This window comes from Lolium rigidum, chromosome 4, assembly GCF_022539505.1.
Source record: "Lolium rigidum isolate FL_2022 chromosome 4, APGP_CSIRO_Lrig_0.1, whole genome shotgun sequence".
Classification (NCBI taxonomy): domain Eukaryota; kingdom Viridiplantae; phylum Streptophyta; class Magnoliopsida; order Poales; family Poaceae; genus Lolium; species Lolium rigidum.
The window spans coordinates 268,607,766-268,620,344 of record NC_061511.1 but is presented as its reverse complement, the minus strand read 5'-3'; the positions used below and the strand labels follow the sequence as shown (position 1 = coordinate 268,620,344).

The window sequence follows — 12,579 nt, the reverse complement described above, 5'->3', positions numbered from 1 at the left end:
TATATATCTTGCTTAGTTGTTAGCATTGTCATATAGGTAAATTCACTTAGTTGCATATCTAGAGAATTTACCTTTTGTGTCAAGCCTAAATTGAAAAAGAACTAAAAATTGGTTAGCACCTATTCACCCCCCCCTCTAGGTGCGGCATACGATCCTTTCACCTGGTCCTTTCCTTTACACTGATAAATTCATCTATTGCAATCATGTTCTGTTTACTTTCCGCAAGCACTGTTCTCTTTAATTACTGCAAATATCTCCTTCCACTCGATACATTTAATCCTTTGTGTTCAACAAAACCAGTGAGATTGACAACCTCACTGTAAGTTGCGGCAAGGTATATTTTGGTTGTGTTGTGTGCAGGTTCCACGTTGTTGCTGACGCCGGTAGTGCGCCATGCCAATAGTCAGCTAGCAACACCTTCAGGAGTCATGTCTTTCTCCTACTAGTCGATAAACCTTGGTTTTCTTACTGAGAGAAAACTTGCTGATGTGCTCATCACACCTTTCTATTGGGTTTCCCCAATGTCAACTGCCAGCATGGGGCACGTCGGTGGCCGAGGCGCGGCGCAAGACTGGGTGGCGCCAACACCGACACGCGGCTGGGAGAAGCAGTGGCTCGTGCTGTGTAGGGGTTTTGGTCTCCATGGATACGACTGGAAAAATAAGTGGATGGGAGATAAGTGGGCCTGCGAAGGGATAAGGTGGCGGCGTCATGTGTGGGTCTCGCGGAGGCGTGTCTTTACCAGGAGGTGGAAGCTGCCAGGGACGTGATCCCAATTCTTATAACTAGAAGAACAAGCGCGCTTCGCCGCGCCGCCTTCATGATGATTTGTCATAGCCACGATGAACATGTAGCCAATGGACCGGCCAGTGGGTGGCCAAGTGGGTATCATATGTTTGCTCAATTTAATCTCATATTCGTTGAATTTTGCCCAAGAATCTAGGTCATGCTCAGATAAGAACATAACTAATGATTGCTCTACCATGTGATTTCTACTTAAAATCTAACCGCAACGGAGGGAGTATCTTTCGGTACTTAGGTGGCAGGAAGCAAAACAAAAAAGATGGGTAAAGTTTTAAGCAAGCCAATACTTTTATAATGTAAAGATTTTAAGTAATGACATGCACAACAAAGATTCGGTAGAATCATCATCAACTTTATAAACTTGAACACATGATTTACTTGCAATTATACACCGTAAGGAAATTATTATACACCATAGGGGATTCCCCTACCGTGAAGTGGTAAAAGAAAAAGGATCTGTGCAATTCATGATGCACGCTAGATACACAAGTGCTAACATCAGAAGATGTTATATATTTGAGATGCACAATAAACGAAGAACGAAAAGTAAAACACTGCAGGGGACACGAGATTTTAACGTGGAAAACCCTTGCAACACACAAGGGAAAAACCACGGGCGCCAGCCAGCAAAACTTCACTATTTCGGTGGTGTTTACAAATGCCGTGGGTGTACAATGATGCGATGATAACCCTAGCGGCGGCTTACAGGGAATATAAATAGGCGGTGGCAACGATCCTCGCTCCGCTCGTCAGAAGTTAGCCTCCCTTTAGTATATGAATTTGGATCACAAAATAACAGAAGACTTAGGAAGCTACAAACTTCAACTATAAAGGAAAACAAAGCACTCGGTTAATGATGTGGTGATAGTCCTATATGAAGTTAGATTGCAAGCTAAAGAGAGTTCACGTGACAGTTCTATGATTATTCTGCTGCATAGCATAAACTAACACCTTTGACAATGATCTCAACCAAGTATAGCAAGTAGAGGAAAACATGAATGGCCAAGATATATCAGCACCTTTCCGCAAAAAAAACACAGCACCTATATGTTTTACAATTATAAGTTACTTTAAACATGATTGGTATATGTTTATAGCAGGCTTTATCTACCGTCGATAATGGGGCCAAGTGAAATAAGATCTAATACATTGTTGCTTTCTACACTGACACTACCAACTTTGTATTTCTAATAACTGCATAGTGAGTTCAAGACATAACAGAAGTTACGTTTCTCACATCAAGAGGTATCAAACATTCGCTTAGACATGACAATACAAAACTTGTACAAAGGTAAAGTAGCTTCGGTCCCGCAATTCCTTTTACAAGGAGCATGGAAGTATGGGACAAAATAACAATGGCAAAGCATGGCCGAGAGGCTAGTGGATGCAGAGGCACTTAGCATATGTAAATTGGACGGAGGCTCAAGCTAGCAAGGAAACAAACCGACCCTTGCAATAAGCATAGGTTGCATATCAACAACAAAAGCATAAATGGAACTCAGATGACTTTCCTGGGATCAAGACACAGTAACATCTATACCAAGATAAAAAAAATGAAGGAAATGCATGCATCCTTCCAACCTCGTACAGAACAATGAGAAACGAAAATAATTTGTTAATTTTCACCATCAAAGATCAATAAGAAACCGAGGGTTGCAAATTTGCAATCCATCACCACCATTTAAATTACTCATGGCAATCTGACTGAGACGCCGCCAAAATGCAAGAATAGCACGGAGCACTAAAATATATAGGATCCTCGACGCTGCCTAGCTAGCTGCGGCCTGCCGGGATCGCCAGGATCAGAGTTGTCACTGAACATCTTGTTTTTGTTATTGTTCGAGTAGATATGAAATTTTTAATTTGCATGCCCCGTAGCCCTACAATATCTATCACTACTTCTGCAGATAACTCTCTTGCACCTCCCCAACGTTCTTCATGTTCCAAGTACTACAAAGAACCTCATATGTATTCATAAATTGACCGAAGCACAATGATTTGTTTGTTGAATTTCATCCTTACTTTTTGGGGAGCCATAGTAGGAGTATTATGCATGCCATGTAGGAAAAATGCTAACATGAAACAATAGTTGAAGAGAGAGAAGGTGTATCATAGCATGCGGAACTAAATATTTTTAATAGCAAATACATCTTATACATAAATTTGCTTTGAGATTTTACAAATAATTAAATATAATAAAACTATTATACTAGTAGATGATACTATGCATTATAGGGTAGTATCATACAATGGTATCATATGCATGATACTTGCGTATGATACTTTTCACTATAAGTAGCCAAAAATAGATTAGTATCATTTGGAGCAATGCTATACGTACGACTGAATTTATCGTGTAGTATATGGTACGATCAGACTCAAATTGCGTCAGTCAGCTTGTAGGCCAGATTATGGGAGGTTCCTAGTGAGTGTAGTCGTGTACACAGATCGTACAAAGTTTATCGTATGCAAGGAATTTCCGTATCATTTGCATACTAGTCTATGCTACTCAGTTACTCACCACTACGAATTTTCCTTAGATATAGATAAATTAGTATAATAGAGACGTAATAAATGACTAGCTTAAGGCTCCGTTTGGGAGCGCAGTTTTTTTGAAGTATTTCATGAATACTTCAGTTTCCAAAAAAAACAAAGTATTGAATACTTCACAGTGTTTGGATCGAACAGATACGGTGGTTTTGGATACTGAAGTATCTCCAATACTTCAGTTTTTTTGACGTTTTGTAAACTTTGGTTCCGACCTCTTTTTTCCTAAACTGAGAAACGCAAAAAACACATCTACTTCGAGGTGTCGTCTTCCTCTGTGTGGCGGCTGCGACGATGTCTTCCTCTGCGGTGGCTGCGATGTCTTCCTCATCGAAGAAAAAAGCAAGCTCAGAACCAGGAAAAGAAGGCCGGTCCTGTTCCATCCTCGTGAGATTGGCGTGAATTTTTTTTCGATTTGATTGCACCATACGGCTGCTTGCTCTCGTGTGGAGATGGGGGAACCAAGGCGGGCGGTCGCGTGCGCCTACATGCACAAGAAGAGCAGGCCGGGCTGCCTTGCTGTAGGCAACCATGCCGCACGCGAGCATGCCATGGCGAACTGGGCGTCGCAACCCCGACGAGAACCAGACACACCGCCGCCGATCCCTGTTGCAATGCCGCTGCCGGTTATCATGAGCACCATCTTCTTTACACCCGTGCTCCGCCGCACCACGCCAGCGTGGACCACGACATCGTCGTCGCCTCCGCTGCAGATCCTCGGCAGGACGGTGACCGTCGTACGCCCTGCCTGAGTTCGAGGCGCTGCTTGGCGACGACGACGCCCATCCGTCAGCAGCGCTACACGGACTCATGTGTGTTTTCATGGTTGCACATGCACCTATCGTTTCTAGTTTTATGCATACAACTAGCTGCCTGATGCCTTATATTCATCTAGGTCTTACCGAGTGTTCTACACTGGTTGAATTTTCCTGCAGTAGTAGATGATGTTCACAGCTAGCTGCCAACATTCATTGATCGTTCTATGTAGCTAGTTACCAGTTAGACTCAAATATTTTTGTTGGCAATGTTGAGTCCAAATTTGAGGCACCCTGGAGCTGAATTTACTATGAAGCAGGTGAAAGATAGAGAACAAAGGCTCAAGCAGGATCACAATGTAGTCAAGTCCATTTTAGAGAAGAGTGGATTTGGTTGGGATGATCCTGAGAAGGGAGTGCCTATAGCTCCCGATGAAAAATGGGATGAGCTATCTAAAGAGCAGCGGAAGTGGAGATACAAAGCATTCCCACAATATGATATTCTCTACGAAATATATGATGGTTTGTTCTCACAATGATGCTAAATTTAAAAAGGGTGACGTTACACAGCCTCATTTATAGGTGTCGTTGATATGTTGAGGCTGAAATATTCAAAGCGAGCATTTCAAGAACAGCCATGCATGTGACGCACCCAGTCATGCATGCGAGCGCATCCAATCAATGATCTAGCATGCAGCACATCCGGTCAAAACGAAGATAAAACAACAAATCCCAAACACGTTGAAATTTTGGCCAATACTGAGAAATAATGAAGTACCAACAAACTGAAGTATTCCTTCCCGATGCACTGAAATACTACAGTTTTGCAATACTTCAGTTTTAGGAAAACTTCATTGCCAAACTAGGCCTAAGTAATTACTTAGCATATAAGTTTATCATGGACTTTAAGTTTTCCTAATCCTGCAAAATACGCCACTTAGACCATTTGATACATGGAGCTTTTGTCGTTAAATTTAAAAAAGTGACTCAATTTGTTCCAAAAGAGCTAACCTACACATTAAAACGAGTCTAGATACATGCATATCTAGAGCAAATATGATCAAAGTTCTGTCAATTTGGAACGAAGCACTACGGGAAAAATTGCCGCTGCCGTGCAGGAAATCATTGCCGTGAGCCGCTGCACCGCAAAGAAATCTTTGCCGTGCGGGGCAAGCAGGACGCACGGCAAAGACATTCCGCACGGCAACGATTTCTAGCAGCGCACGGCAACAAACAGCCGCACGGCATACTCTTCAGCAGCGCACGGCATACTCTTCAGCAGCGCACAGCAAAGAAGCTTGGCACGGCAAAGCCTAAGAAGCACGCACGGCAAAGAAAAGCATCACGGCAAAGATCCTGCACACCGCACGGCAAAGTAAAGATGCACGGCAAAAGGGTCTGGACGTTGCCGTGGCGCACCCTTTGCCGTGCGGCAAGACAAATTGCACGGCAAAGGGGCCTTTGCCGTGCGACTCCTTCTTTGCCGTGCGCCATACTTCATTTTATTGGTTTTTTCTTTCTATTTTATTTCATCTCATACTTATATTTATTTTTTTATTAGTTTCACTTTTTGATGAATATTTATTAGTGTTAATTAAGACAATGTGCACTACAAAATTACTCTCCATGTTCATCCCCCACATATATCAGGGTTTCGGAGCAATTAATACGCGCTTCGGAAAATCTGCTAAGTGTTATCGCCCAAATGTGAGGAAGGTCACACCGAGGAGCTACTTTTGCACAATTACACCTTGCATCACACTTTGACACATAGCATAGGCCCACATGCAAGATTTGGTGGGGTTTCGGTGTTCCGGCGGTCGTTCTCCCCCTCCTCCCCCCAAAACAGCGGAGCGCGCGCCCCGGCGGGTCTACCCCCCCAGATTTCTCCGCGCGAGGGTGCACCAATGTACATTTTCATTCTTTTAGGTTTGTTTAGGACATATACACATGGAGAACCAAGATTGGGACCCTTACGCACATACACCCGCATCTCGAGCCATTATCACACGATCGAGGGTGTGCACGATCTACTAGTTAGGGTTCGGCGTAGGGTTAGGGCTAGGGTCTAGGGTTTAGGGGAGCTACTTTTGCACCATTAGACCTTGCACCACACTTTGACACATATCATAGGTCCACATGAAAGGTTTGGTGGGGTTCCGGTGCTCCGGCGGTCGTTCTCCCCCTCCTTCCCCCAAAACAACGGAACGTGTGCCCCGGCGGGTCTACCCCCTAGATTTCTCCGCGCGAGGGTGCACCAATGTACATTTTCATTCTTTTAGGTTTGTTTAGTACATATACACATGGAGAACCAAGATTGGGACCCTTTGGCACATATACCCGCAGCTAGAGCCATTATCACACGATCGAGGGTGTGCCTGATCTACTGGTTAGGGTTAGGTGTAGGGTTAGGGCTAGAGTTAGGGGCTAGGGCTAGGGTTTAGGTTAAAGGTAAGTATTTATGGTTAGGTATAGGTTTAGGGTTTAGGGTTAGGGTTAGGGTTTATGATGCATGGTTCTGCAGCTCTGGCGTCGTGGTTTAGGGATTTAGAGGGGTTTAGGGCTCGAAGCCTCCCCAGTTTAGGGTTTAGGGTTTAGGGGAGCTACTTTTGCACCATTAGACCTTGCACCACACTTTAACACATATCATAGGTCCACATGCAAGATTTGGTGGGGTTCCGGTGCTCCGGCGGTCGTTATCCCCTCCCCCCCCAAAACAACGGAACGTGTGCCCCGGCGGGTCTACCCCCTAGATTTCTCCGCGCGAGGGTGCACCAATGTACATTTTCAGTCTTTTAGGTTTGTTTAGTACATATACACATGGAGAACCAAGATTGGGACCCTTTGGCACATATACCCGCAGCTAGAGCCATTATCACACGATCGAGGGTGTGCACGATCTCTTGGTTAGGGTTAGGTGTAGGGTTAGGGCTAGGGTTTAGGGGCTAGGGCTAGGGTTTAGGTTAAAGGTAAGTATTTATGGTTAGGTATAGGTTTAGGGTTTAGGGTTAGGGTTAGGGTTTATGATGCATGGTTCTGCAGCTCCGGCGTCGTGGTTTAGGGATTTAGAGGGGTTTAAGGCTCGAAGCCTCCCCAGTTTAGGGTTTAGGGTTTAGGGGAGCTACTTTTGCACCATTAGACCTTGCACCACACTTTGACACATATCATAGGTCCACATGCAAGATTTGGTGGGGTTCCGGTGCTCCGGCGGTCGTTATCCCCCTCCTCCCCCAAAACAACGGAACGTGTGCCCCGGCGGGTCTACCCCCCTAGATTTCTCCGCGCGAGGGTGCACCAATGTACATTTTCATTCTTCTAGGTTTGTTTAGTACATATACACATGGAGAACCAAGATTGGGACCCTTTGGCACATATACCTTGCAGATGTTTATTTTGGGGTCCGTGTGGGTTAACCCGCAATCCGAGACCCGGTGCACGTCGTATGTCTCCAAGTTCAAGCGGAAGTACGGTGAGGACGCCAACCCGGAGGCCGAGGACTTTGACCCCGAGGTCGCGGTGCTTGCGGGAGAAGGCTTGAAGCATGGCCGCCTATGGTTTGGTGACGGGTGCGTCGACCCGGCGAAGGTTCCCTCTCTCCGCCGGATCCGTCGTGGTCGTAAGAGCGGCCAGCCCGAGATAGAGCCCCGGCCACGGGCCCGGATCTAGGCGTCGAGCGGTTACGGGTATGTTCTTCCTCGGGCCTCTACATTTCCTTTACATGCTTTCCATTGAAATGTTAATGACATCGCGGCAACACAACGTAGGAGGAGATGGCGGCGAAGGAGCGAGCGGCCCGGGAGCAAAGGGCGCGGATGGAGCGGCGGATTCGGAGTACCGGGAGCAGCGGACACGGATGATGCGGCGAGATGCAACGGCGGCGACGGATGATGCAGCGACGGCGAGCACGGATGAGTCGGGCGATGAGCCGGACGGTTCGACTTCTCCACCGGGGAGTCTTCCTGCTCCTCCACCTTACTCCATGCCGTGGATGCCGCCACCGCCCACTCGGACCCGGGGACACCTATCACCGTCAACAACATGAACATCATCCGGAGCATGAACCGCGGTGAGTCCTCCTACACTTGTGCCCAACCCGCTACTTGTACTTGTTCAAGTGTTCAATATGCAAATGCAAATGTTCATTCCATCAACCTGCTTATAGATTATATGTCACAAGGCAATGACGATGAGGCCGGCGGAAGCAATGGAGGAGGACAAGGATGATGGCATGGTCTTGGTGCACTTTGTCGGATTGTATGCTTCTAATGGATTGTAATAATAGACATTGCACTATGGACTCTATGTAACTTGTGTGGATGGACTATGGACTCTATGTAATGCATTGTATGCATGAATATGTGCGGTTGATGTATTTGTGGTGTTCCCGTAGTGTTTGGTGATGTTATGTTGAAGATTATATGTTGTATATGCTATATTGTCAATTGCTATATTTGAAATGCAGGGAATAGGCAAAAAACAGCAAAAAAATGAAAAAAAAACAGGGCCCTTTGCCGTGTGTGTGCACACGGCAAAGGACTTTTGGTCTCTTTGCCGTGTGCACACGCACGGCAAAGGAGCCACGTGTCGCCCACCTGTTCTCCTGGGAGCTCCTGGGGCGTGCCTGTATGGGGCTTTCCCGTGCGTGGCAGATCAAGGCCGCACGGCAAAGCTTCGCACGGCAAAGAATGTTACGCACGGCAACATCGGGCGCACGGCAAAGGACTTCGGCGCACGGCAAAGTAGTGGCGCACGGCAGAGTTGGCAGCGCACGGCAAAGAGGGAGCGCACGACAGCGTTGGCAGCGCACGGCAGAGATGGCGACGCACGGCAAAGGGATTTGCCGTGCATTCCTTGCATGCGCACGGCAAAGGTGGCTTTGCCGTCGAAGGCTTTGCCGTGCAACCTTTGCCGTGAGTGCACGCACGGCAAAGCCGTTGCCGTGCGTATAGGCCTCTTGGCCGTCCAAAGCTTCGCACGGCAACGTCTTCTTTTCCTGTAGTGAAGGCAGTACTAAATGATTTGAACACATATACCTCTATGTTGTTAAGTTATACGACGCCCTCTGGCTGAGCATCATTACTTGTATATATCTGAGGTTTTTTTTGGATGGTAGAGCATATGATGTATATCCCAATTGCTATTAGCATATATAACTGCAAGGACCGAGCTAGAGCCTATAGAATATGCTTAATACGTACCGAGCTAGAGCTTGAACATTTGCTAGCCAATTAATCTCAAACGAAGTTAATAGATAAATTATAATAGTACTGCATTTTGCAATCTATTGTATGATAAAAATTGGTGATGCTAGGTTAGAAAGACAACCGATCAAAGAGAAATATGCCACAAGTTTCAACGGGGCAATTTGCCTACTAATTTAGTGGGTCCTCATTACCACTAATCAGCAGCATCCATTAGATCATGCCGCTCCGCTGCGTGGCCTAAATGGCCCATTCAAGCGTAAATATGTATTAAGTAAAATATGTACAACCTCCATTTCAAGGAATAAGGCGCAAAGACGAGCTTTGACCAGAAAAATTGAGCAACAAAATCTTGATATATTATATGTATATAGTATCGTTGGATTCGTATTGAAAAACACTTTTGAATGATACTAATTTCATACAAATAATCTTTATCTATTTGAAGTAATTCTTGGTTAAACAAAAAGCTCGTAAAACAAATGCGCCTTATTTCTTGAAACGGAGGTAATATTAAGGAGGTTTGAGCTAAAAAGATGGTACGCCTATTTTCTAATCAGTTCGAAAACGAAGACATCATTTATACTGCTAAAATCCCAGTTATGTTAAATCATGTTTGCAGCATATGCTTAATTTATGAACTCAAGTTTCTACATCACGTAATACAACTTTCGTGGATCGAGGGCCTAATCAGGGCGAAGACACATGATAGCTAGGATCGATTTAGTCCCTAGCTAGATAGATAGCCAATAGGAGTAGATGCCAAGGCCAATGTCAAGATGACAGTATGGCACACACTGACATATCACTGCTATCTATGCATGCGAAAAGTGAGATTTGTATCAAGGCGCGATCTTTGTAGCCGATCCTCTTGTGTAGTACAAGTGTCGCTCCACCGCGCATAAAATCTCAAACCAATACCCAAACAAAAATAGAATCCGATCCTCCCGATTTCAAATACTTATTATAACTTCCGTCAACATTGCAAATCATCACAAGTTAGTTAAATACCCAACCAATCAATTTAAAGATCAGCTGGCACACCAACGAAATACAGTACACACTAGAGCAGAAAAGTTCACTTTGGCCACATAAGAGTACTATAAACAGATTTGGAGCAGTAGTACACGATACAATTTTAATTTGGAGCAGTAGTACAGAAGTTGGGAGAGGATCTAATAAAGTTACCTAGCTAGGAGTACGGATGAACACACACATGCACATATGATACAAGTAGTCCTCGTGCAATTAAGCGCAATACGTACATGTTTCTGCTGGATCACAGATCGATCGATCGATCGATCACAACTCGTTGTGCGAGCCGTAGAGGAACGTCGGCGGCGAGAAGACGGAGTACCTGTTGTCGATCAGTTGCGCCGGGAAGCTGTCCTCCTCCTCGTCGCCGTACGCATACCCGACCGCCGCGGCCGGGACGACGTCCTGGCTGCACGCGGCGGTGCCTTCCGACGACTCCGCCGTGCTTCCAGGGCTCGGTGCTGGGCCCATCTGCGGCCCGGCTGGGCTTCCCGCGCTGCTCTCGTCGACGTCGACGGCGCCGCCTCCGCCGGTGTACTTGGAAGGGTCAGCGTGGCGGCCGGTGAGCTCCTGCACGAGCGCGCGGAAGCCCGCCTCGCTGGTCGATACCCGCATCGGGTTGTCGATGTACACCAGCTTGATCGCCTTCCCGCCGCCGGCCTTCCGCTTGTTCTTGCTGGAACCGCTCCCGCCGGCCGTCGCGCTCCGGTGAGCATTGCTCTTGGAGCCGCACTGTATCTTCTCCATGACCAGGCGATCGATCTAGCAATTATGAGCTACAAGGGAGGGGAGTTGTTGTTCCTGTGGTTCACACAGGAGATGAAAGGGAAAAGGAGAGCGATGTATACTGATATAGTGGAGCTAGCTACCTTAGCTAGCGAGCTCTGGCGCAGTATATGTGTAAATGTAACGGAGGTTGGAGAGTGCACAACGGCGGATGGTTTCTACTTTTAGAAGCCATGAAAGGACCAATGGATGGAAGTGGTATCAAACCGGTGGATTTTGTGAACGGTGTTTTTGGATAGAGGTAACTCGAACTCCTCAGTCCTCACATATGCAACGAGAAAGGGACGGTGTGCAATGTGGGTGGAGATCAGGTGCCTTGGATAATGCAGTGATATAAGTGGGTGCAATTTGCTACGTCTACTCAAGGCAACGAGGCACAAATATTTGTCCACCCTTTTTTTTCTTTTTTCAAAAAGGAGACCATGCTGCATCCATGCATGCGGCCTTCTTTATTAATTTATTGACATATGCTTTCTCCATTCACTTCGTAATTAGTATGAGTTTTGATCTCACTCTTTATTATGAACTTTGATGGTCAATTCGAGCAAGTACAATAAGTCCTAGTCGATTGGCTATAAGGATTAAAATAATATATTGTTGCTTAGTTGGAGGAGAGAGATGAGGAGAGAGAAGATGAGTGGGCTCTCATGCAAGAGCCAGCTCTAGCACGTGCTCCTAGGCATTTTGTGAGAGTGAATGGTGGGTCATGCATTGATAAAGTACTAAACTTTTATAGCTCACTATTGTACATGCTGGCTCTAGATTGACTATAGATGACATGACATTTAGCTTATAGCCAGCAGTTGGCTCTACTATTAAACTTGCTCTCAATGCAATGATCTTCGTAGCACATTGTAAGTTTGTGATGTGTATTACAGAAAAAATTCACGGCCAATATAATAATATCACTGTCACCTGACAAATATTCCATATGTAGTACAATTTCGAAGTTGTACAAGCTGAGCAACATGCTTTTTATCGAGCCATATACTTATGATTGAATATATGTGGTACATAGTGTCGATTATGGTATACCTTGTACCTCCAATCTTGATATGCATGTAACTATTATGTTGGCGAAAACCTGTTTTGAGGATATGTAATTATGTTCATTCAACTGAATACTTATTGTTCTTATTTGGAGGAATACATATTGTTCAACATTGACATACAAACAGAGTCAACAATAATACTGATCGATTTCTTTCTTTGCACGGTGTGTGATTTCTATACATTCCAATGCTTGTCAATCTTTTTGGTAGTATAACATTGTGTGATATGCGTGCTTTTGGCCTATAATCTAGTCATAGAACAATTTCATTCAATCCCCCAACTTGCCTCCTGTCCTCAATTAGTTTATTGTAGCTTATCTAATCTTGTTGATTTTTGTTTACATTTAAGCTATGATGGTGGGGTAATCCTTTGCTCCAAACAAAACCAAGTAGGAAACT

General features: G+C 45.3%; 1 protein-coding gene across 1 annotated transcript; it reads right to left on the bottom strand.

The window, feature by feature from the left end:
• Positions 1–10,394: 10,394 nt before the first annotated feature.
• Positions 10,395–11,322, bottom strand: LOC124650528. The gene has a single exon (XM_047190040.1). The coding sequence runs from the start codon at positions 11,087–11,089 to the stop codon at positions 10,610–10,612; it is 480 nt and encodes a 159-aa protein (XP_047045996.1). The 5' UTR covers positions 11,090–11,322; the 3' UTR covers positions 10,395–10,609.
• Positions 11,323–12,579: the final 1,257 nt, after the last annotated feature.

Bases quoted from the DNA above. Each gene is read 5' to 3' on its own strand.
- LOC124650528 (XM_047190040.1), bottom strand. From the start codon at position 11,089: ATGGAGAAGATACAGTGCGGCTCCAAGAGCAATGCTCACCGGAGCGCG.